At 43.0% G+C, this 24,376-nt stretch overlaps 2 protein-coding genes across 5 annotated transcripts in view; one reads left to right on the forward strand and one right to left on the reverse strand.

Annotated features, from left to right (window-relative positions):
• The window catches only part of PPP2R5A (protein phosphatase 2 regulatory subunit B'alpha), a 97,748-nt gene extending 88,047 nt beyond the window's left edge, over positions 1–9,701 (forward strand). For all 3 annotated transcript variants that reach the window (XM_049868591.1, XM_049868592.1, XM_049868593.1), the window contains 5 exons: positions 4,899–4,949; positions 5,319–5,438; positions 5,741–5,868; positions 6,653–6,754; positions 8,546–9,701. In XM_049868591.1, the coding sequence (XP_049724548.1) occupies positions 4,899–4,949; positions 5,319–5,438; positions 5,741–5,868; positions 6,653–6,754; positions 8,546–8,678 (534 nt within the window). In that variant the 3' untranslated portion in view covers positions 8,679–9,701. The remainder of the gene's footprint in view (positions 1–4,898; positions 4,950–5,318; positions 5,439–5,740; positions 5,869–6,652; positions 6,755–8,545) is intronic.
• The window catches only part of PACC1 (proton activated chloride channel 1), a 44,089-nt gene continuing 29,333 nt past the window's right edge, over positions 9,621–24,376 (reverse strand). The window contains exon 8 of one of the 2 annotated variants that reach the window (XM_049868594.1): positions 9,621–22,737. In XM_049868594.1, coding sequence (XP_049724551.1) covers positions 22,579–22,737 — 159 coding nt within the window. In that variant the 3' untranslated portion in view covers positions 9,621–22,578. The remainder of the gene's footprint in view (positions 22,738–24,376) is intronic. The other variant, XM_049868595.1, reaches the window with a different exon arrangement.

A 24,376-nucleotide genomic window follows, 5' to 3' on the forward strand; every position in this document is an offset into this window, starting at 1 on the left:
GGTCAGGTACCTGGTTTCGGGGAGCTGAAATGCTAGAAATAGGAGCAGGATGAGGAGATAATAAGGTAAAGCCCAGATTAACAAAGGGAAATCTTTCTCAATTCATAAAGAGATCTTGCAGTTTATACTGTGGGCTATTCTAACACCAAAATTATGGCCATATTATTTGGGTTTATTCTTAGTACTCATTTTCTGGAAACCTGGTATCTTAAGTTACCTAGTGCTGCTAAATAGAAATACTGCAAGTGGGTGGCTTTAACAAACAGAAATTTGTTTTCTCAGTTTAGGAAGCTAGAAGGCGGGATTCAGGGCCCCAGCTCTAGAGAAAGGCTTTCCGTCTCTGCTGGGTTTGGGGAAAGGCTCTGGTTCTTTGGTGATCCTCACGTGGTTTGGCATCTACCTACATCCCTGCCTCTTTAGTCTGCTCCTTTTGTATCTAAAGAGATTGATTTAAGACACACCCTACACTAATACTGTCTCATTAACATCACAAAGAAAATCATTCCCAAATGGGATTATAACCACAACAGGGGTTAGCACTTACAACTCAGTATATTTGAGGGACACAGTTCAGTCCATAACACCTGGCATCTATATCCAAAAAAAAAAAAAAATTTTTTTTTTAAGCCTCCTACAAATTATAAATAAGTCGGAGTTTTGGCTCATTTATTACATTCCTCTCTGTGTATCTAAATCTTTCATTGAAATTATTTTCTAAAATGGAAATGGCTTTGTTTTTTCTATTTTTACAAGTAATGTGTGTTAAATTGATTTGCACGGTACAAAAACATACAAAGCACAGTGTGAAAGTTCCCTGTGACCTTGTACCTAGAGATAGCCGTATAAGTTGGTGCATATATTTCTAGACATTTTTTTCTACACATATATATTCGTGTGTAGGTTAAACAGTAGGATAGTGTTGACCAGGTTTTTTCACCTCTTAATACAACACAGCTATCTTTCCATATCAGTTGGCTTCGTTTTTTCACTGGTAGCGTTAATTTCCATTGTACAGATCACTATAATGTATTTAATCAATCCTCTGTTAATGGAAGAAACCTGGCGGTGCAGTGGGTAAGTGATTTGGCTGCATACCAAAAGGTCCACAGTTCAAATCCACCAGCCGCTCCTTGGAAACCCTCTGGGGCAGCTCTACTCTATCCTCTAGGGCCGATTTGGGTTGGAATTGACTTGATGGCAACAGGTTTGGTTTTTTGGTTTTCTGTTAATGGACACTTATTTGAAGGAGCCCTGGTGGCATAGTGGTTAAAGTGCTTTGCTGCTAACCAAAAAGTTGGTGATTTGAACCCACCACCCGCTCCATGGGAGAAAGCTGTGGCAGTCTGCTTCCGTAAAGATTTACAGCCATGGAAACTGTGGGGCAGTTCTACTCTGCCCTGTGGGGTTGCTATGAGTAGGACTCCACTGGACGGCAGTTGGGGTTTGTTTTTGTTTTCTTCCGTTTTTGAGTTAGAGTTTCTCACTGCTGAAAATATGCTGCTGGGTGAGGCCATTTTGGGGAGTGCAGGAATTACTCTATACCATCTGTGGTAGTAGTTACAAAGATCCACACGCCTATAAAAACTCTTAGAACTGTACACCAAAAATAGAAAAAATAATTTTAACTGTATGTAAACTTTTAAAAATAAAAACATTTTAAAAAGTCCGTGTTGTTGGGTCAAAGGATACATACAAATTTTAACATATTCCAAGTGGCCTTCCGCAAAGATTGTACAATTTAATAATATCCCAGTCCAGAGTGTGAAAATGCCTGTTTCCCTCACCTTAGCCAGTACTGAATATTAAGCTTCTTAAGTCTTTGCTAGTCTAGGAGGTGTGGAGTTTTATTTTCATTGGCTCTTTATTACAGGGACCGAGCCATCCTTTATATGCTTATTGATCATTTCTGTTTCTTTGTCATTTGCCTACTTTTAAACCTTCCCCTTTTATAGTTTGCAAATATTTTTTTCCACTTGAGGTTTTTCTTTAAACTTTTGAATATATTGTTTTTAATCTTTGCCTTACAGAATAAAATATTTTTTTAGTGTAGTAAAATTCATTATGGCTTCTAGCCTTGATGTCATGCTAAGAGAAATCTTTCTACTCCCTGAGTTTATAGAAACATTCTCTAGTATAGCTACTAGAGAATGTTGTTGGCTGGATTCAGTTCCTCGAGTGCTGTTGGAATAAGAGCCTGAGTTCCTAGCTGGCTGTTGGCTGGAGACCACTCTCAGTTCCTTGTCTACATGGGCCTGTCCAGCATGGTAGCTGCTTCCTCAAAGCTTGCAAGCCAAGAAGGCAGTAAAGTCTGTCGCTTGTTGTTAAGTGCTCTCGAGTCAGTTTCGACTCATAGCAACCCTATAGGACAGAGTAGAACTGCCCCCTAAGGTTTCCAAGGAGCAGGTGGTGGATTTGAACTGCTGGCGGCACAGTGTTTAAGAGCTGAGGCTGCTAACCTAAACCTCTAAGTCTTAATTTCCTCTGTATCCGTGTGTTAGCACTGCCGTAACAAATAACCACAAACTTAGTGGCTTAATAAAAATGCAGAGATTTATTCTCTCACAGTTCTGGAGGCCGGAGTCTTAAGTGAAGGTGTTGGAAAGGCTGTGCTCCCTCTGGAAGCTCTAGAGCAGACTCTCTTCCTTGCGTCTTCCAGCTTCTGCGGCTCCAGATGTCCTTGGCATGTGGCCAAGTCACTCCGGTGGCTGCCTCCGTGGTCACATTTCCACCCGCCTTCTGTCTCTCCTCTGTGCGGCCCTTTGAGGACACTTGCCACAGGGTCCAGGGCCCACCCACAGAAGCGAGGATGTCCCACCTCTCAATCTGTAACTTCATTACATCTGCAAAGACCTTTTTTCCAAAGAGAACCACATTCACAGGTTCTGGACATTAGGATATGGACGTATTTGGTGGGGGCGGGGGGTGGTCAACATTCAACCCACTGTACCATCCAAAATTGATTTTTGTGTGTGATAAGGGTGAAGAACTGTATTAGTTTTCTATTACTGCATAACAAATTACCACAGAACTTACCGGCTTAAAATAATAAGCATTTATTATCTTGTACTTCCTGTGCATCAGGAATCTGGGCACAGCTTAGCTGGGTCCTCTGCCACAGGCTCTCCTAAGGCTGCAGCCCTAGTGCTGGCTAGGGCTTGGGTCTCACATAATGGCTCGGGTGGTGAAGGACCTGCTTCCAGGTTCAGGTTCACAGGATTGTTGGCTGGATTCAGTTCCTCGAGTGCTGTTGGAATAAGAGCCTGAGTTCCTAGCTGGCTGTTGGCTGGAGACCACTCTCAGTTCCTTGTCTACATGGGCCTGTCCAACATGGTAGCTGCTTCCTCAAAGCTTGCAAGCCAAGAAGGCAGTAAAGTCTGTCACTTGTTGTTAAGTGCTCTCGAGTCAGTTTTGACTCACAGCAACCCTATAGGACAGAGTAGAACTGCCCCCTAAGGTTTCCAAGGAGCAGGTGGTGGATTTGAACTGCTGACCTTTTGGTTGGCAGCCAGGCTCTTAACCACTGTGCCACCAAGGCTCCAAAGTCTGCAAGCAAGATGGAAATCACAATCTTTTGTAACCTGCTCATGGAAGGCAGTCCGTCACTTTTATCACATTCTCCTGGCTAGAAGCAAGTCACTAGACCAGCTCACACTCAAGGGCAGGGGATTGGGGACACAAGGGGGCAATACCAGGAGACAGGGATCATGGGGGATCATCTTAGAGGTCTGCCTTCCCTGCCTTCAAAAAAAAAAAAAGTTCTTGGCTATTTGCGTACATTTGTAGATTTTTAGAATAAATACTTCAATTGGTATTTGATTGAACTTAAATTTATGGATTAAATAGAGGAGAAAGTGTACAGTATTAAATTACTTCATCTGTTTGTAGTCTTTCATGATCTTCAGTAAAGTTTTACTTTTCTTCATGTCTTAAGCATTTCTTGCAAATTTTCTTACTGGGTTGGTACCAGATCAGTATTCTTCCCGGTTTTAATTTGATTGTTTGTCATTACCAGACCAGACTAATAACTCTGAAATGAACTTTAAAAGGCTGTCAAAGATATATTTCCCCATAAGCACCAGGCCCAGATGGCTTTACAGCCTGTTTGTAAAACCATTATGCAAGGTCATTGCTGGTGTTTTCTGATAAATTCTTAGTTCTAGCTTCCTAAACTTTTATCAGAACATACAGTAAATAAAAAATATCAGGTGACTCCAGAATCTTTTAAGATGATCACATAGATTTGTTTTTTCCTTTAACCTCTAAATACGAGTTGAACCATCCTGGCATTTCTGGAATAACTTATAATTGGGCTTGGAGCAGCATTCTGTAAATAGACTGTTGGATTCAGTTTAGTACAGTTTTTTGCAACTACGTTCATTTAAATCCATGGTCCCTTTCTTGTGTTTTGCTTCGTTTTGGTTATCAGGGTTGTTCTAGCTATGAAATGGGAAATTTTCTGGCTTTTTCTGTGTTTCATAATGGTTTAAATAACAGGAGTTACCTGTCCCTAAAAGTTGCTCTCTAAAATAACCTCCCCACCAAGTTGGTAGTGAGGACCCCACGAAGTTACTATCATATTTTCCTTTTTCTTCATAGCACTTATTACTATTAAAATTACTGTATTTTATTTTTAATTGCTCACTTATTAGAATGTAAGGTCCATGAAATGAGGGACTTAATCTGTCTTGTTCATCACTGTGCCCGTACCATCTAGAACAGTATCTGGTACATAATAGGCCCTCTTTATTGAACTAATAAAAATCTAAAGCTGAGCAGAAAGTCTGGGTATACACTTAAATATTAAATAATATTGATCTGCTTTAGAATGAATATTGATATAATCACAGCAATTGAAAATTACGTTGTGTAACTCATGTTAACCTTTTCCTTTTTTGCAGGTGATCAGAGGATTGCTAAAATTTTGGCCAAAAACATGCAGTCAGAAAGAGGTGGGCTTTGTTCATTAAATGTAGCGTATTTTATTAGAGGAAACCCTGGTGGCGTAGTGGTTAAGAGCTACAGCCACTAACCAAAAGGTTGGCAGTTTGATTCTACCAGGCTCTCTTTTCAAGTCCAGGGCTAAAAGCCATGATTCTTTGGGACTGGCTCTCCTGACCCTGCAACAGAGCAGCCGCCTTTCTGTAAGGGCTCGGGAGACCCGGCAGGTCGCTGTGTACCGCGTTAAACTGCACACGCCATCCAGACCTTTTTGCTCACTGTGTCATTTGTAGATTAACCATGTCATTTGTATGGTTTCTGTATTAACATCGGATATTATTTTGTCATTATGTTCCTAATAGAAAATTTTTTCAACCTAGGTGATGTTTTTAGGAGAAATTGAAGAAATCTTAGATGTCATTGAGCCAACACAGTTCAGAAAAATTGAAGAGCCGCTTTTTAAACAGATATCGAAGTGCGTATCCAGCTCTCATTTTCAGGTGTGTTTTCAGCGATACCATTTTGATTTTATACTGTTCTTTCTTTTGGTTTTGACGTCTCTAAATGTCTTTTTAGGTCGCCGTTTGGTTTTGACGTCTAAATGTCTTTTAGGTTGCCGTTTGGTTTTGACATCTCTAATGTCTTTGTAGGTCGCCGTTTGGTTTTGACATCTCTAACGTCTTTGTAGCTCGCTGCTTGGTTTTGACGTCTCTAACGTCTTTGTAGGTCGCCGTTTGGTTTTGACGTCTCTAATGTCTTTGTAGGTCGCCGTTTGGTTTTGACGTCTCTGATGTCTTTGTAGGTCGCTGAGAGGGCTTTGTACTTCTGGAATAATGAATATATTCTCAGTTTAATCGAGGAGAACATCGACAAAATCCTGCCAATTATGTTTGGCAGTTTGTACAAAATCTCCAAAGAACACTGGAATCCGTAAGTACCTTTTATGCTGATCGTGTCTTCTTGTGTTGTGTGTGTTAGCATTTTTGTCATTTGATCTTCTAACGCATACATGAAATCTATGCAGATTTGGAACTTATTCAAAGGTTAACACCACCTAACTTTGTTCTGTATTTTCTGTAAATATAGCTTTATAAGGTTGTACATGTATGTATCTGTATGCTCCTTAATATGGTCCTAATTTCAACTTAAAATCGCAAATCTCCTTGAAAGTAGCACTTACCTGGTATAACATTCTTCACCCATGTATGGTGGAACCCTGATTGGTAAGACCAGTCCTCATCTGTGGAGGGTGCACCCACCTTTCAGGCTGATGCAGAGCTGTGTGGATCTACACCCAGCTGTAGCCTCACCTCCACAGATAGCACCATCCCAGGGAAAGCTGAACTGCTAGAAGGCCATATACGGGGAATTTAGGATGCATATATTACCTGACTTCTGTAAGATCCTTTTTATCCTGCTTTCTACTTTTTTTCTTACAAATTATTGTAGTTTGATCTTTTTTATCTTTAATACTGTTACTCAGGGTCTTAGATAGGAGACCCTAGAACAGAAATGAAGATAACCAGATATTTTTAGCTATCACCACTTACTGTGAAATCTTGAGCAAAGTACTGAACTTCTTGAGCCTCAGTTTCATCATCTCTGAAATGGATTAAACACATCAGCCAATATCAGTCCCTTTAGAGAGGACACTGTTACAGTTCCTGTCTGTTAGCAGCAGCAGTAACCCCGCACTGGCTTATTTTCATTTTAGGACCATTGTAGCGCTGGTATACAATGTGCTGAAAACGCTAATGGAGATGAATGGCAAGCTTTTTGATGACCTTACTAGCTCATACAAAGCTGAAAGACAAAGGTATTTGCTATTTTGAATTACCGAATTATTGCATGTTAGATTAATCGAATGAGATTCAGTTCAGTAAGGTATCTAAGTTAAAAACATAATGTTTAAGAAGTCAGTTACATTAAGCATTACTATTTTAAAGTCTCTAAACTCTTTAAGTCATTTCCAGATAAACTAGTGCCAATATTTTTATTAATTTGTTGAGCAGAAATTACAATGACATTTGTTGTTTAAAGCTGCTCTATAATGTACTTGCTTAAAGTCAGATTATAATTAAAGGTGGATCATAAATCCTGTCTGTCTCATTCTTGGCCTTGGTTTTCATCACACTGGTAGCGTTTGCATTGTAAAATACAATTTATATTGATTTTTAGATGTTAATTTTTACAGTTAGGTTTCCTGTTCTTACATTTATGAAAGTTGTTGTCCACGTGGGCTTTCACAGTGAGCTCTACTGGTCAGCTGATCCTTGCAGGATAACTTGGTAATTTTTTAGCTGCATATTTTAACAGCGTGGTGTTTTGAAGTCAGCCTAGTTCCCTTTTGGGCAGAGGGAACTCTTGCAATGATGTGCCTGCAGCTCAGAGTTTAACATTTTTCTCCTTGCAGTAAAATACAAAGAAAAAATGATAGCACACATCAGCCTTTAGGAAAATGGCTTAGTAATTATCTTTTTGAGAATTTGATAAATTACTACCCAATAGTCTTAAAAATCACTTCCTTCTCATGTATTTATTTAAACTTAAGAAGGTGGACAGTGACTGCTGTACCTGTGCCCACCTATTATTTGAGGATAATAGTTATTTACTTGTAATAAGTGTATTAGTATATAGTTACCTATTTAGAAAAGCTGATATATTTTTACTACAGATTCCTAGTTATGGTTTTCTTGTGGCAAGCAGAGAAAGCATCCTGTCCCATCCGTCAGCTTAGTGCATTCTTTCCTTTAAATAGCAGCTTTTAGGAAGGAATAGGAACTGGGTACATGGTTTGAGCCCCAGGAAGCAATGGAAAGAAAGAAATGATGGTTAGAATCATATGAAACTTACATTTGAAAAGTGTTTATTCACAGTTGTGAATAAACTGAAAAATCAGTTGTTACCGTATCTGCATAAACCCACACCTTTGTCTCCTTAAAATCATATACGTATAACCACAGAAGTGTAAGTCCTTTTACACAGTCATAGGGCCTTTCAGAATAGTTTGGTCCAAATTATTCAGGGTTGTTTTCCTTAGAATTGAAATGAACTAATTGAAACAACATTCCTTTTTTATTTTTTTTGGAGAGAGAGATTTTTCAAACTTAAAGTTTTAGTTTTACATGTAAGAGACAGAAGATCGAGGCTGAGTCTGGCTAGGGGCTAGACAAGTGCTGCAGAGCCCCCTCTGTGAGTGGAAAGGGCTCCAGGGACCTAGTGGCCGTGCCCTTCAGTCTGTGTTGGCGAGAGTGACTGTGACTGCCCCAGCGCCCACACGAGAGAGGTTTACGTGAGAAAGTTAACACAAAAGTAGTTTGTAAAGGGTAAAGCAGAAACAGTGGGGCGGTGAGGATAGTGTGGGAGAGTGGGGACTGTCAGCTGGTCTGGGAGACATGCAGATTTAATAATTACGTTTAGAGGAGTACCCGCAGGAATACCCGCAGGAAGCCAGGTGCTCCAGGTGACTGAACTTCAAGACTGTCTTAGAGGAACTTCAGTGAGTGTGGGTGAACAGTGTCTTCTCCAGCAAACTGCCAAATATAGTACCTTTCTTTAGGTTCTGAAATAAAAATGTCTCATTACAAAAATTTTGGTTTGTCTACAGAGAGAAAAAGAAGGAATTGGAACGTGAAGAATTATGGAAAAAGTTAGAAGAGCTAAAGCTCAAGAAAGCTCTAGAAAAGCAGAACAGTGCTTACAACATGCACAGTATTCTCAGCAGTACAAGTGCTGAATAAAAAAAAAAAAAAAAACGCCTGCCACCTCTGCTGGATAGGCACAGTTTTGTACACTTTTTTTGAGATATGTAAAAATTGCGAAACAAACCTCATAAGTATAATATAATTAAAAGGCCAACTTTTTTCCTGGCAACTGTAAAGGAAAAAATATATGGACTAAACATAGCCCTGTTTTATCACGGTCACAGTATATTATAACCTTTGTCTAATCATTGATTGATTGGGTCACTTCTGAAGTTTCACAGCAGTGAATGAATTCTGTCTGTGACACGAGTGAGATAATCATGGGAGTGGTGAGAATTATGACTTGAATTCTTTTGATTACATTGCACATAGGTGGTGGCCTGCTCTGTACATTGTTCTCTTTTATGATGTGCTTTTCACATTGCTGCAGACCTTAGTCAGAGTCTAGGAAAAAGAGTATTTCCTAAAATAAAACTAAGGTATAATCTTTCCCTTCCCCTCATCTCTCCCAGAAATGTGATGGAGGGAATTACCTGCACTCTGGAATTTGAGCAGAAAACTTAAATTTCCAGGCTTTTTAAAGCACAAAATATAAATACTGGGAAAGTAAACCAAATTATTAAGATTGCTCTGCAACTCCCAAGAGTGATGAACGCAGATGAGTAGAGGCAGCGCAGGTGAACAGCTTCTTCTCCATCCATTCCTCCTCTTCCTCTGTCCAAGCTGAAGGCGGGCCTTTCCAGTCCTGACACCCTGCCCTTCCACTAGCCCCTCCTGACCCAGGGGTGGAGACTGAGTCCCACAGTGCGGTGATGCAGAGTGCTAGCTGTCACTGCCTGGCTGATGAAAAGGAAATGCAGTAGGCTTTGCCAGAGTTCTGAAAAGGCTGATTGTAGAGGTGTTGTATGTTTTTATCTTGGTCAAGTATTTCTCATATATTTTGTTATCAGAGTACCATTCCAATCTCTTAACTTGCAGTTGTGTGGAAAACTGTTTTGTAACAAAAGATCTTCACTGGGGGATTGAGCAGCATTTAATAAAGTCTATGTTTATATTTTGCCTTATGTCATCTTTGTTTTTTTAGCTCAAAGCTTAAGCATTCAGAAGTCTGCTCCCCTTGACACGTATTATACATATGTGTATACTTGGACATTTTTAAGACAAATTGTGGGATGTATTCTAAAATTCTGGGTTTTAGGATATCTTTCCATCTTCCTTCATATCCCTGTATATTCAGAGGATAGGTTTAACTTACTTAAAATGTTTTAATTAAAATAGACCAAGGTAAATCTCATAATCCATAATAATAACAGTGGTGTTTTTGTTTTGTTTTTTGTTGAAGGAGGAAGGAAGAATGTGACAGAGTCTGAAGTCAGACATGGTTATAAAGTGTCTTCAACTACTGATGTTTATTCAGCCTTCTTTAACATCCGTTAAAAATCTCTAGTACATTTCTGCACATCACTCCTGGGTCAGCGTGAAGCAGCTCCTTTTGCTGTCTGTGGGCCTGAAAGAAATTCTTCCTTTAGGGTCAGTGGCTATCTAGTTATTCTAAAGCACATGTAAGAGGCCACTCAGCTTTCCACAATCCAAAAAATACGGTTTTAGTATAATCATTGGAGCAAATTTTATTAGGTGTTTAAGTAATATTAAAGCGATGTTTTGAGATACAGGGAGTTCCCAGCTTACGATGGGGTTCCATTACAACGACTCCATCATAAGTCCATTTTGACGTAAGTCAAGTACTGCGACGGTTAAGGTTGTGTGTCAGGTTGCCTGGGCTGTGGTTCTCAGTGGTTTGGCAGTTATAACTTGGCAGTTGTGTAATGATGTAATTTGGCAATTTTGTAATGATGTGATCACCCTCCATTTTGTGATCTGATGTCATCATCCATGGATGTGATCTAATGTGATCAGCCAATCAGTTGTAAGGGGAGTTTCCTCGGGGGTGTGGCCTGCATACGACATATATGGGTGTTCTGGCAAAGCTTGCTCTGATGTTGCATCCAATTTGTCATCATTGGACTTGAGCCAGTAGCCTGCCATCTGACTGCCGATTCTGGGATTTATCAGCTTCTGCAGCCCCATGGGCCAGCAGCTTGTCATCTGACTTGCCAATCTTGGGTTCGTCAGCCCCTGCAACCACATGAATCAGGAGAAGCCTCTGGCCTGACACGCGACCCATGGATTTGGGACTTGTCATCCTCTGCGTGAGCCATATCCTTGAGATAAATCTCTCAACATATGTACATACACACTTCACTGGTTTTGCTTCTCTAGAGAACCCCCCCAAAGATCGTTGGTACTGAGAGTGGTTCTAGAGGAACAGAATTATATGGATGAGTTTTCTGAATTGGTTCTCAAGTCTGGCTAGCCTTAGTGGCACTGATGCCTCTGCCTCCAGTAGCAAAGAGGGCACTAACACATGCCATGAAGTGACAATAGAAATACTCAAAATATCGCCATTGGTGGATCAGATGTTTGTGAGAGCTAAGGCTCTGGATGATTGCATATTTGATAACCTTTCTACAATTTTGTCAGAATGAGAAGTATAAAGAAGATGGTCGGTCCTGCTTTCGCTAGAACAACTGGCAAAAGAGATGAGCTCAGGGCCTCTCAGAGTCACAGCTCAGTTGCCACATAAAAGGCCTAAAAATTGCCATTCATGCCCTTAAAGTCTCATTTCTTGTAGTAACAGACCTGATGTTACTGAAAACCAAACCCAGGGTCTTACTGTAAGAGTGGCTGAATTACAATGCCAATTGAATTCTTGACCTTGAATGACATCTGAAGTTAAAGTGAGGGGGTATCGATTGGGAGGAAATGGGATCCTGAAACTTGGGATGGGGATATATGATCTGAAGAGGGTGCTCCATCTTTGTTTTACCCTCCCAGGTAAAACCATTATTCCTTCCACCCCCATCTGAGATTAACCCAGCTGTGTCTAAAGAGTCTTTGAGAGAACACCTGGGGGCGGTGTATAGGACATTGCCAGAAGCAGATCCCTTACAAGACTTAGGTGAATGTCCCCAGGAACCACCCCCACTACCCATTTTTGCTTCTAGACCTATGACTAGACTGAAGTCCCTGTGAGCCCCAAGAGACGAAATACAAAGTATGACCCAGGAGGAGGTATGCTACACTCCAAAAGAGCAGCTTGATTTTTCTCATATATACAAACAGAAACTTGGGGGATATGTGTGAGAATGGATATTACGGGTGTGGGATAATAGTGCAAGGGACATGAAGATGGATCAGTCTGTTTATTGACATGGGCCCACTAAGCACAGATTCTTTGGTGTTTCAGCTCGAGAGGTTAGGAAAGGATCTAATAGTTTATTTGGTTGGATTGCTGAAGCATGGATTACGCAGTGGCCTACGCTAAATCAAGTTGAAGTACCAGATTTGCCTTGGTGTACTGTATAGTAACCGAAGACTTAGGGAAATTGGCATGTTAGAGTGGATTTATCAAATTGGATCCACAGACCCACACAAGGAGTGCCCAGAGGACACACCTTCCACCACAACAGTGAGGAACAAATTTGTAAAGGGAGACCCACTATTTTTGAAGACTGCTGTAAATTGTTATTTTATGTAAGTCAAATTTGACAGTGGGAACAGCCCTAATTGAATTAAGACACATAACTATAATGGGGAGCCCTGGTGGCACAGTGGTTAAGAGTTCAGCTGCTAATGAAAAGGTCAGCAGTTCAAATCCACCAGCCGTTCCTTGGAAACCCTATGGGGCGGTTCTACTGTGCCCTATAGGATTGCTATGAGTTGGAATTGACTTGATGGCAGTTTTTTGTTTTTTTTTTTAACTACAATGGGGTTGAATGGACCCAGTGGTGGAAGCAACCAAGTGGTAGCATTTAATGGCCAAAACCAAGGTGGGCATGGTTACCATAATGAACAGTGGAGTCAAAGTAGTAATCAGAATAGTCTTAACTCATATGGACTTAACGGCATTGGCTCCTTAGTCATGGTGTCGTTAGGAAATAGATGGGAAATCTATTTACTTGATGTGTCAAGTGAACAGTAGTTTAACTTAAATCATCAGATTAGAGAGTCAGGGCCCCTCAATCAATTCCCAGACTTGAGCAAGTTTACAGACCCACAACCCCTTGAATGAAGGGGAGGCCAGGTCCCCATGAGAAGGACCCCACTACACTGCTAAAGATTTATACTGTTAATCTTGCTCCCAGCCTTCCCCAAAGGGATTTACGACCTTTTACAAGAGAGACTGTTCACTGGAGAAAAGGAAATAATCAGACTTTTGGGATTACTGGACACTGGCTCTGAACTAATTCCAGGAGGCACAAAACATCGCTGTTGCCCACCAGTCAGAGTGGGAGTGTACAGAGATCACGTTATTAATAGTTTTACCTCGGGTTCACCTCACAGTGGGGCCAGGAGGTCCCCAAACCCACCCTGTAGCGATTTCCCTAGGTCCAGAGTGCATGATTGGAATAAACATACTCAGCAACCGGAAGCACCTCCACATGGATCCCCGACGAAGAGAGTACGGGCTGTTATGGTAAGAAAAGCCAAGTGGGAAGATAGTAAACCAAAAGCAATGCCACATTCCTGGAGGGATTGCAGAGACTCCTGGCACCATGAAGAGCTTAAAGGATGCAGGGGTGGTGATTCCCACCACATCCCCATTCAACTCTCCTATGTGGCAGAAAACAGATGTATCTTGGAGAATGACGGTGAATTATAGAAAACGTAACCAGGTGGCAACTCCACTGCAGCTGCTGTTCCAGGTGTGGTCTCATTGCCTGAGCAAATGAATGCATCTCCAGCCGTTGATCTGGTCACTGCCTTTTTCTTGATTCCGGTTTCAAAGGATCACTAGGAGCAGTTTGCCTTCACCTGGCAAGGCCAGCAGTGCACCTTCACCTCCCTACTTCAGAGTTACATCAGCTTTCCAGCCCCGTGTCATAATTGAGTCCACAGGAACCCTGGTCACCTTTTCCTTCCACAGATGTCAACACTGATCCATTACATTGACAACGTTATGCTGACTGAACCGAGTAAGGAAGAAACGTCAATGACTCTGGACTTACTGGTAAGACATGCTGGAGGGTGAGAAATCTGACAAAACCTCAGGCACCTTCCACCTCAGTGAAAGTTCTAGGAGTCTGGTGGTGTGGGGCACGTCAAGATAGTCCTTCTAAAGTGAAAGGTAAGTTGTTATATCCAGCCCCTCCTACAATTAAAAAGGAGGCACAATGCCTGGTGGGCCTCTTTGGATTTTGGAGGCAACATACTCATTTGAGCATGCAACTCTGGCCTATTTATCAGGTGACTCAAAAAGCTGCTAGTTTTGAGTAGGATCCAGAACAAAAGAAGGCATTCCAACAGATTCAGGGTGCTGTGGAAGCCACTCTGCCACTTGGGCCATATGATCCACCTGATCCAATGGTACTTGAAGTGTCTGTTGCAGATAGAAATGCTATTTGGAGTCTTCTGCAGTCCCCTACTAGTGAATCACAGTGCAGACCCTTAGGATCCTGGAGCAAAGCCCTGCCATCCTCTGCAGAGAACTGCTCTCCTTTTGAGAAACAGCTTTTGGTTTGTTACCGGGTCTTAGTAGAGACTGAACACTTAACCATGGGACACCAAGTCACCACGTGACCTGAGCTGCCCATAGTGAACTGAGTGTTATCTGACCTACAGAGTCATAAAGTTGGACATGCACAGCAGCACTCCGTCATTAAATGGAAGTGGTATGTACGAGATTGGACTCCAGCAGGACCTGATGGAACAAGTTGCCTGAGGAATTGGCCCAAATGCCCATGGTCTCCACTCCTGTCACATTACCTGCCGTCTCTCAATCAACCATGGCCTCATAGGGAGTTCCTTATGATCAACTAAGGAAGAGAAAACTCATGCCTGATTTACAATGGTTCTGTGTGATAATGCAGGCACCCCTTGAAAGTGGATAGTGGGAGCATTATAGCCCCTTTCTGGGATCTCCCTGAAGGTCAGTGGTGAAGGGAAATCCTCCCAATGGGCGGAACTTTGAGCAGTGCACCTGGTGGAAGTAGAAATGGCCAGATGTGTGATTGTATACTGATTCATGGGCTGTGGTCAGTGGTTTGGCTGGATGGTCAGGGATTTGTAAGGAAATGTGATTGGAAAATCCCTGACAAGGAGGTATGGGGAAGAGGTATGTGAATAGGCCTCTCTGAATGTGCCAAAGAAGTGAAGATATTTGTGTCTCATGTGAATGCTCACTGAAGGGTGACCTTGGCAGAGGAGGATTTTAACAAATGGATAGGATGATGCATTCTGTGGAAACCAGTCATCCTCTTTCGCTCATGAACCAAGTGGCCATGGTGGCACGGGTGGAGGTTATGAATGGGTTCAGCAACACAGACTTCCACTTACCAAGCAAGGCCGACTTGACTACAGCCACTGCCGAGTGCCCAATATGCCAGCAGCAGAGATCAACACTGAGTCCCTGATAGGGCACAGTTCCTCGAGGTGACCAGTCGGCAACCTGGTGACAGGTTGATTACATGGGACCACTTCTGTCATGTAAAGCACAATGCTTCATTCTTACTGAGATAGACACTTACTCTGGATAAGGATTCGCCTTTGCTGCATGCCGTGCTCCTGCCAAAACTACCACCCATGAACCCACAGGATGCCTTATACACTGTCATGGTATCCCACACAGCATTGCCTCAGATCAGGGGACTCAAGTCACAGCAAATGAAGTGCAGCAATGGGCCCATGCTCAGGTAATCCATTGGTCTTAACCATGTTCCCAATCATACTGAAAAGCAGCTGGCTTAACAGAATGATGGAATGGCCTTCTAAAGACACAATTATGGTACCAGCTAGGTGGCAGTACCTTCCAGGTTTGGTGAAATGCTGTCCAGGAGGTTGTATATACTCTAAACCAGCATCCAGTACATGGTCCCGCTTCTCCCACAGCCAGGATTCATGGGTCCAGGAATCAAGGGGTGGAAATTGGAATGATACCACGCATTACCCCTAGTGACCCACTCACAAGATTTTTGCTTCCTGTCCCTGTGACCCTATGCCCTGTGGTCTAGAGGTCTTAGATCCTAAGGGAGAAATGCTCCTACCTGGAGACACCACTGATTCCATTGAACTGGAAGCTAAGAACACCACCCAGCCACTTTGGGCTCCTTATGCCTCTGGATCAACAGGCAAAGAAGGGAATTACTGTAATGGCTGGTGTGATTGATCCTGATTACCGAGAGGAAATCAGATATTACATGATGGAGACAAAGAAGAGTATATCTGGAATTCAGGAGATCCCTTTGGGCATCTCTCAGTATTACCATGCCCTGTGATTAAAGTCAGTGGAAAACTACAGCAACCGAATTCCAACATTAGTACTCATGGCCCAGACCCTTCAGGAATGAAGGAATGGGTGGTGGAAGAAGCTAGGTTCTAAATACCAGCTGCGACCACGTGACCAGTTGCAGAAACGAGGACTGTAATTGTTATTTCCTTCTTTTATTATATGTATATATATGTGTATATGTAAAAAAACCCAAGCCCCCACGTGTCTGTCAGTTTGTTGTACTGTGGGGGCTTGTGTGTTGCTGTGTTGCTGGAAGCTATGCCACCGATATTCAGATACCAGCAGGGTCACCCATGGAGGACTGGTTTCAGCTGAGCTTCCAGACTAAGACAGACTAGGAAGAAGGACCCGGCAGTCTACCTCTGAAAAGCATTAGGCAGTGAAAACCTTATGAATAACAGCAGAACACTGTCTGATACAATGCTGGAAGATGAGCCCCCCAGGTTGGAAGGCACTCAAAAGATGACTGGGGAAGAGCTGCCTCCTCAAAGTAGAGTCGACCTTAAAGACGTGGATGGAGTAAAGCTTTCGGGACCTTCATTTGTGGATGTGGCACGACTCAAAATGAGAAGAAACAGCTGCAAACATCCATTAATAATCGGAACCTGGAATGTACAAAGTACGAATCTAGGAAAATTGGAAATCGTCAAAAATGAAATGGAACTCATAAACATCAATATCCTAGGCATTAGTGAGCTGAAATGGACTAGTATTGACCATTTTGAATTGGACAATCATATAGTCTACTATGCTGTGAATGACAACTTGAAGAGGAATGGCATTTCATTCATCCTCAAAAGAACGTTTCAAGATCTATCCTGAAGTACAACGCTGTCAGTGATAGTATAATATCCATACACCTACAAGGAAGACCAGTTAATACGACTATTATTCAAATTTGCACACCAACCACTAGGGCCAAAGATGAAGAAATAGAAGATTTTTATCAGCTGCTGCAGTCTGAAATTGATCAAACATGCAATCAAGATGCACTGATAATTACTGACAATTGGAATGCAAAAGTTGGAAACAAAGAAGGACTGGTAGGTGGAAAATATGGCCTTGGTGATAGAAACAATGCCAGAGATCGAATGATAGAATTTTGCAAGACCAACGACTTCTTCATTACAAATACCTTCTGTCATCAACATAAACGGCAACTATACACATGGACCTCGCCAGATGGAACACACAGAAATCAAATTGACTATATCTGTAGAAAGAAACGATGGAAAAGCTCAATAGCAGTCAGAACAAGGGCAGGGGCTGACTGTGGAACAGACCATCAACTGCTAATATGCAAGTTCCAGCTGAAACTGAAGAAAATGAGAGCAAGTCCATGAGAGCCAAAATATGACCTCGAGTATATCCCACCTGAATCTAGAGACCACCTGATGAACAGATTTGATGCACTGAACACTAGTGACCGAAGACCAGATGAGTTGTGGGATGACATCAAGGACATCATACATGAAGAATGCGAGAGGTCATTGAAAAGACAGGAAAGAAAGAAAAGACCAAGATGGATGTCAGAGAAGACTCTGAAACTTGCTCTTGAGCGTCAAGCAGCTAAAGGAAGAATTCATGAAGTGAAAAACTGAACAGAAGATCTCAAAGGGCCTCTTGAGAAAACGAAGTATTATAATAACGTGCAAATAGCTGGAGATGGAAAACCAAAAGGGAAGAACACACTCGGCATTTCTCAAGCTGAAAGAACTGAAGAAAAAATTCAAGCCTCGAGTTGCAATAGCGAAAGATTCCATGGGGAAAATATTAAATGAGGCAGGAAACATCAAAAGAAGATGGAAGGAATACACAGGGTGATTATACCAAAAAGAATTAATCGATACTCAACCATTTGAAGAGGTGGCATATGATCAGGAACCGATGGTACTGAAGGAAGAAGTCCAAGCTGCTCTGAAGGCATTGGCAAAAGACAAGGCTCCAGGAATTGATGGAATATCAATTGAGATGTTTCAACCAACAGATGCATCGGTGGAGGTGTTCACTCATCTATGCCAAAAAATATGGAAGACAGCTTCCTGGCCAACTGACTAAGATCCATATTTATGCCTATTCCCAAGAAAGGTGATGCCACCAAATGTGGAAATTATAGAACAATATCATTAATATCAGAAACCCTGGTGGTGTAGTGGTTAAGTGCTACGGCTGCTAAACAAAGGGCCGGTAGTTCTAATCTACCAGGTGCTCCTTGGAAACTCTGTGGGGCAGTTCTACTCTGTCCTATAGGGTCGCTATAAGTTGCAATCAACTTGACAGCACAGGGTTATCATTAATATCACACACAAGCAAAATTTTGCTGAAGATCATTCAAAAACGGCTATAGCAGTATATCAACAGGGAACTGCCAGAAATTCAGGCATTTCAGAAGAGGACGTGGAACCAGGGATATCATTGCTGATGTCAGATGGATCCTGGCTGAAAGTAGAGAATACCAGAAAGATGTTTACCTGTGTTTTATTGACCATGCAAAGGCATTTGACTGTGTGCATCACAACAAATTATGGATAACATCCCAAAGAATGGGAATTCCAGAGCACTTAATTTTGCTCGTGAGGAACCTTTACATAGATCAAGAAGTGGTTGTTCAGACAGAACAAGGGGATACTGATTGGTTTAAAATCAGGAAACGTGTGCGTCAGGGTTGTGTTCTTTCACCATACCTATTCAATCTGTATGCTGAGTAAATAATACGAGAAGCTGGACTATATGAAGAACGGGGCATCAGGATTGGAGGAAGACTCATTAACAACCTGTGTTATGCATATGACACAACCTTGCTTGCTGAAAGTGAAGAGGACTTGAAGCACTTACTAATGAAAATCAAAGACCACAGCCTTCAGTATGGATTGCACCTCAACATAAAGAAAACAAAAATCCTCACAACTGGACCAATGAGCAACATCATGATAAACAGAGAAAAGACTGAAGCTGTCAAGGATTTCGTTTTACTTGGATGCACAATCAACAGCCATGGAAGCAGCAGTCAAGAAATCAAAAAAAAAGATGCATTGCATTGGGTAAATCTGCTGCAAAGGACCTCCTCAAAGTGTTGAAGAGCAAAGATGTCACCCTGAAGACTAAGGTGCACCTGACCCAAGTCATGGTGTTTTCAATTGTATTATATGCATGTGAAAGCTGGACAATGAATAAGGAAGACCGAAGAACTGACACCTTTGAATTGTGGTGTTGGCGAAGAATATTGAATATATCATGGACTGCCAAAAGAACAAATCTGTCTTAGAAATACAACCAGAATGCTCCTTAGAGGCAAGGGTGGCAAGACTGCGTCTTACCTACTTAGGACATGTTGTCAGGAGGTATCAGTCCGTGAAGAAGGACATCATGCTTGGCAGAGTACAGGGTCAGCAGAAAAGAGGAGACCCTCAACGAGGTGGATTGACGACAGTGGCTGCAACAATGTGCTCAAACATAACGATTCTAAGGATGGCTCAGGACGGGGCCGTATTTCGTTCTGTTGTGCGTAGGGCTGCTATGAGTCAGAACCAACTTGACAGCACCTAACAACACAGCAACATGTATGTGTATATATAACAAAAACCCAAACCCAGTGCTGCCAAGTCGATTCTGACAGTGACCCTATAGGACAGGGTAGAACTGCCCCATAGAGTTTCCAAGGAGCGCCTGGTGGATTCAAACTGCTAATCCTTTGGTTAGCAGCCGTAGCATTTAACCACTATGCCACCATGGTTTCCTTATGTGTGTGTGTGTGTATATATATATATATATACACGTATATATGTAAAACCAAACTCACTGCCATTGAGTGGATTGACTCATAGCAACGCTATAGGACAGAGTAGAATATAGCAATTATTTTTGTTTTCTTCCCTCCCTTATAAAAAGATGTAAATGGGGCTAGTGTGTTTTCACTTGTACGTTAGTTATAATGTTAGGCAGAAATACGACTTTGTAATTGCCTTTAGAGATTGTATATGGTTTAAGATGTTTACAGGTGCCAAGCTGACAAGGGGTGGACTGTGATGGTTAGGGTTGCATGTCAACTTGGCTGGGACGTGACTCTCAGTGGTTTGGCAGTTATGCAATGGTGTAGTTTGGCAGTTACGTAATGATGCACTCATCCTCCATTTTGTGATATGATGTAATCATCCTCCATGTGATGTGATCAGCCAATTAGTTGGAAGTTTCCTCGGGTGTGGCCTACATCCTATATATAAATATGTATATATATGGATGTTCTAGCAAAGCTCACTCTGGATCCTGCAAGTGGCTCGTCATCATCTGACCTCCAGTTCTTGGGAGCTAAACCAACAGCCTGCTGTCTGACTGCTGATCAAGGATTCATCTGTTTCTCCAGCCCCATGGGCCAACAGCTTGTCATCGGACCTACCAATCTTGGGTTCATCAGCCCCTGTAACCATGTGAATCAGGCGAAGCCTCCAGCCTGACGCCTGACCCATGGACTTGGGACTTCTCATCGTCCATGGCCACAGGAGCCATTTCCTTGAGATAAATCTCTGTATATATTTACATATACACTTCACTGGTTTTGCCTCTCTAGAGAACTCAGCCTAAGACAAATACCTTTTTTTTTTTTAGTTTTCATAGCCTAGTATATGGCAGTGTTTTGCATAGTAAACCGTAACAGTGAACATCTGCGTGTGAATGTCTGAGAATGACTAACACGAGGACATTACGTGCTGCACCACCGTATGCAGTACAGATTACTAGATGTACAAAAACATGCAATTCGTCCTAACTAGAATACATCGTAAGTCAGGGACTACCTATAGTTTAAAAAAAAAAAAAACCACAAACTTATTTTCTAGTACTTTTAATGTAAGCTCTCTTAAGAATTTTTAAGTTTTATGCCTGGCTCTGCATTTGCCCTACAGTAAGATTTTACAGAGTAGAGACCCTGCTCAAGTCTGACTTCTCAGAAGTAGGAGGGAGTATTTCTCACAGTCAGTTTCCATAGCTAACCAAAAAAACACAATTTCTTGCTGCTAAGTTAGACACGAGATAAAAGTGCCTTACTCAAACATTTGAATTTTGTTTCTTTGAATTAGCTAAATCCAAGTTACTAAATTCAAGAAATGCAACTAAGTCCTTTTGGATGCAAAGGGCATGTAAATTAAATCTCTGGTAACAACTTTTATAACCTTAAATCAGCCAATGGCTACCATGTGAAAAATTCCGAATTTTTGTTTGTTTGTTTTAAATAAGCACTCCCTGTCAGAGGCTGAGCTGAAAGCCCATTTCTCAGACAAGTGGTTGTTCAGGACGTGGTAACGGTCACACAGCTTGTCCACGGGACTCGACAGGCCCCTCTTCCTGACCAGCCCCCTCCATCACCATGCCCAACCTACTCTTCTGTACGCAGTATAACCCTGGCTCCATCTCAGGAGTCTAGACTCACGCTACTTTTCATTACTGGAGGTTACAGGATGAAAGAGCACTGGTGCCTAATGATTTAGCCAAAACCAAAAACCCACTGCTGTTGAGTCGATCCTGACTCTTAACGACCCTACAGGACAGAGTAGAACTGCCCCACGGGGTTTCCGAGGCTCTACATCTTTACAGAAGGAGACTGCCACATCCTCCTGCCACAGAGCGGCTGGTGGGTTCAAACCGCTGACCTTTTGGTTAGCAGCTGAGTGCTTTAACCACTGCACCACCAGGGCTCCTGATATTCATGCCAGCACACTCAGTTCTTTTTGATTTAGCCGGACTTCTTTCTGTTGATAAAATCATCAAGACACACCAAGTCGGCACCTACTATGTTCATCTGCCCTAAGTGCTTCTGCGCATTTCTCATTCTAAACTTTGACACCTGCATCACCGGACAAGAAGTGGCTGGCTAGTCCTGCATCACCAGACAGGAAGTGGCTGGCTAGTCCTGCATCACCGGACAGGAAGTAGCTGGCTAGTCCTGCATCACCGGACAAGAAGTGGCTGGCTAGTCCACAAGACGTTTAGTTACTAGCAGCTTTTAAAGTCTTGCTTAACACATGAGAACTCGTCAGAAGCTGGACAATGCAGATAGCAGGCAATGCTGGGGCCAAGAGGGTGTGCCCTCCCTTATGCACAGACACAGGTTTCCAAGCATGACCTGTACACCTGGACAGTCAAGTTTTCTGGAGAAAGACAATCACACTCTGTCCACTTTAAAAACCTCAGGGGGACTCAAGGTAGAAGGTAGAGCCTCGGCGAACCTGGGGGAGCTTACCTGTACCCCAAGCCCAACGGGAAGGAAGGCGTCTCCCACAACTGAGTAACTTCCAGAAACCCTGACAGCCATTTCCATCTTCTGCAAACCCTATTCATACATCATTGGCCAACCTTTTAAATGTTCGTTAATAAATACATAAATAACTTTGAGGTTATTCATTGGATCTGTTCCATTAGGCTCTCAACAGCATTTTTGGCGGGCCAGGTTAGAAGTTCCGGTTTGACAGGTTGTTACTCCCAGCAAGGCCCCATTTCTTCAAGTGAATACAGGAGTGCTGGCCCCTGGGTTTACAGAAGCGGAAGCCATGAGAACTTCCATGATGTGGACGTTTCTGTAAGTGACACAAAGTGACTTCAGCTGATGTGGTTTGTCGCCTGGCCTCTTCTACGGTGTCTCCTCCTGATTTTGATCATCCACTTCACACTCAGTTTGGCAAATTCTGCTGCTTTAAATAATGCCAAGAAGGCCCCGCAGAGAAGAGCAATCGTGTTCCAAGGATTGGCAGTGATGATCTGTAAAACAAACGCAGGTGTGCGTGGTTTGCTGCAATTTGGTTCGTAAGGCATGTTCGTATTCTTTTCCAAAGTCCCCTGAACTATTGAGATTACAAGACCACGTGGGTTCTAGAACTGCCGTAACTCTACATTTCAGATTAAACCTTTAATATCCACACCTCAGTCTGAGAAGAAAAATACTAACCCCTCCCTTAGAGTGATTCTGAAAGAAAAAATGTTTTTCAGAAAAGCTCTACACAATTAATGATATTCAGCACTGAGCTTTAATGTTTTGGCCTAATCCAAAAATAAGTGACCTTGCTACAAATTTCCTAAAACCATATCAAACCGGGAAGGTCAGGTCCTCTTGTTTTCCTCCCATCCATTACCTTAGTCCAGCGACTGCCTTTCCTTCCAAATTCCCCTCATGGACTCCCACCTCCCTCCAGGCCTTTGCTCCCTCTCTCCCGTGCCCAGGATGCTGTCCCCCTGTCCAGACGTACGAGTCCTTCGAAGCGAAGCGTTCTCTGACCACTAATAAAATCCTCTCTGGACTTCAGCAGGTGCTTATCCTGCAAATTCCTGTGGCGGTCCCCGCCTAGATTAGTAACTCTACAGCTGTAGCCTACTCCCTCCCTCACGAATGTTAAACTCCCTGAAGGAGAGGTCCTATCTTGGATTTCGGAGTTCCCCAGCTGGTACAGAGGACTCTCAAGTCCCAGCTTAGCAAGAAGACCTTCCGTGATGTGAGCCTCCACCTTCACACACACGAGGTTTACACCACCAGCACTGAGGAGGACTGCTGTGAGGCTGAGTGACAATGCAGAAGCTGGCCCTGGTATGAGGCTTCACTGGCCCATGACAGGTGCCTTATACTGAATGTGATAGTTTAAAATGTTTGATCTCATGTTTTACCTGTGATGCGGGACACTATCATTCCTCCACCCACAGCCCCCGTACACAGCCTGCACCCACAGCCCACGTACGCAGCCTCCACCCACAGCCCGTGCACATAGCCTCCACCCACAGCCTCCACCCACAGCCCCCGTACACAGCCTCCACCCACAGCCCGCGCACACAGCCTCAACCCACAGCCCCCGTACACAGCCTCCACCCACAGCCCCCGTACACAGCCTCCACCCACACCCTCCGTACACAGCCTCCACCCACAGCCCCCGTACACAGCCTCAACCCACAGCCCTTATACACAGCCCGCGTACACAGCCTCCACCCACAGCCCCCGTACACAGCCTCAACCCACAGCCCTTGTACACAGCCTCAACCCACAGCCCCTATACACAGCCTGCGTACACAGCCTCAACCCACAGCCCCTATACACAGCCTGCGTACACAGCCTCCGTAAACAGCCTCCACCCACAGCCCCTGTATGCAGCCTCTGTACACAGCCTCCACCCATAGCCTCTGTACATAGCCCCACAGGTTCAACAGTGGTGGTAACAGTGGAGCACGTCTGTGTCACACAGACCCTGCTGGGTCGGGACGCTTACAGGCTGAGTCTCAGCTACCAAACTTCCTCCCCTAAAGCTGCGGCTACATCAGGACAGCGTGATGATCTGAATGCCAGTCAGACCTGGGACAGGCTCCTGTGGACAGATGGTGTGTCAAGAACATCCCTGCAGCAAAGCTGCCGCACTGT

This window comes from Elephas maximus, chromosome 24 (assembly GCF_024166365.1).
Source record: "Elephas maximus indicus isolate mEleMax1 chromosome 24, mEleMax1 primary haplotype, whole genome shotgun sequence".
NCBI classification, from domain to species: domain Eukaryota; kingdom Metazoa; phylum Chordata; class Mammalia; order Proboscidea; family Elephantidae; genus Elephas; species Elephas maximus.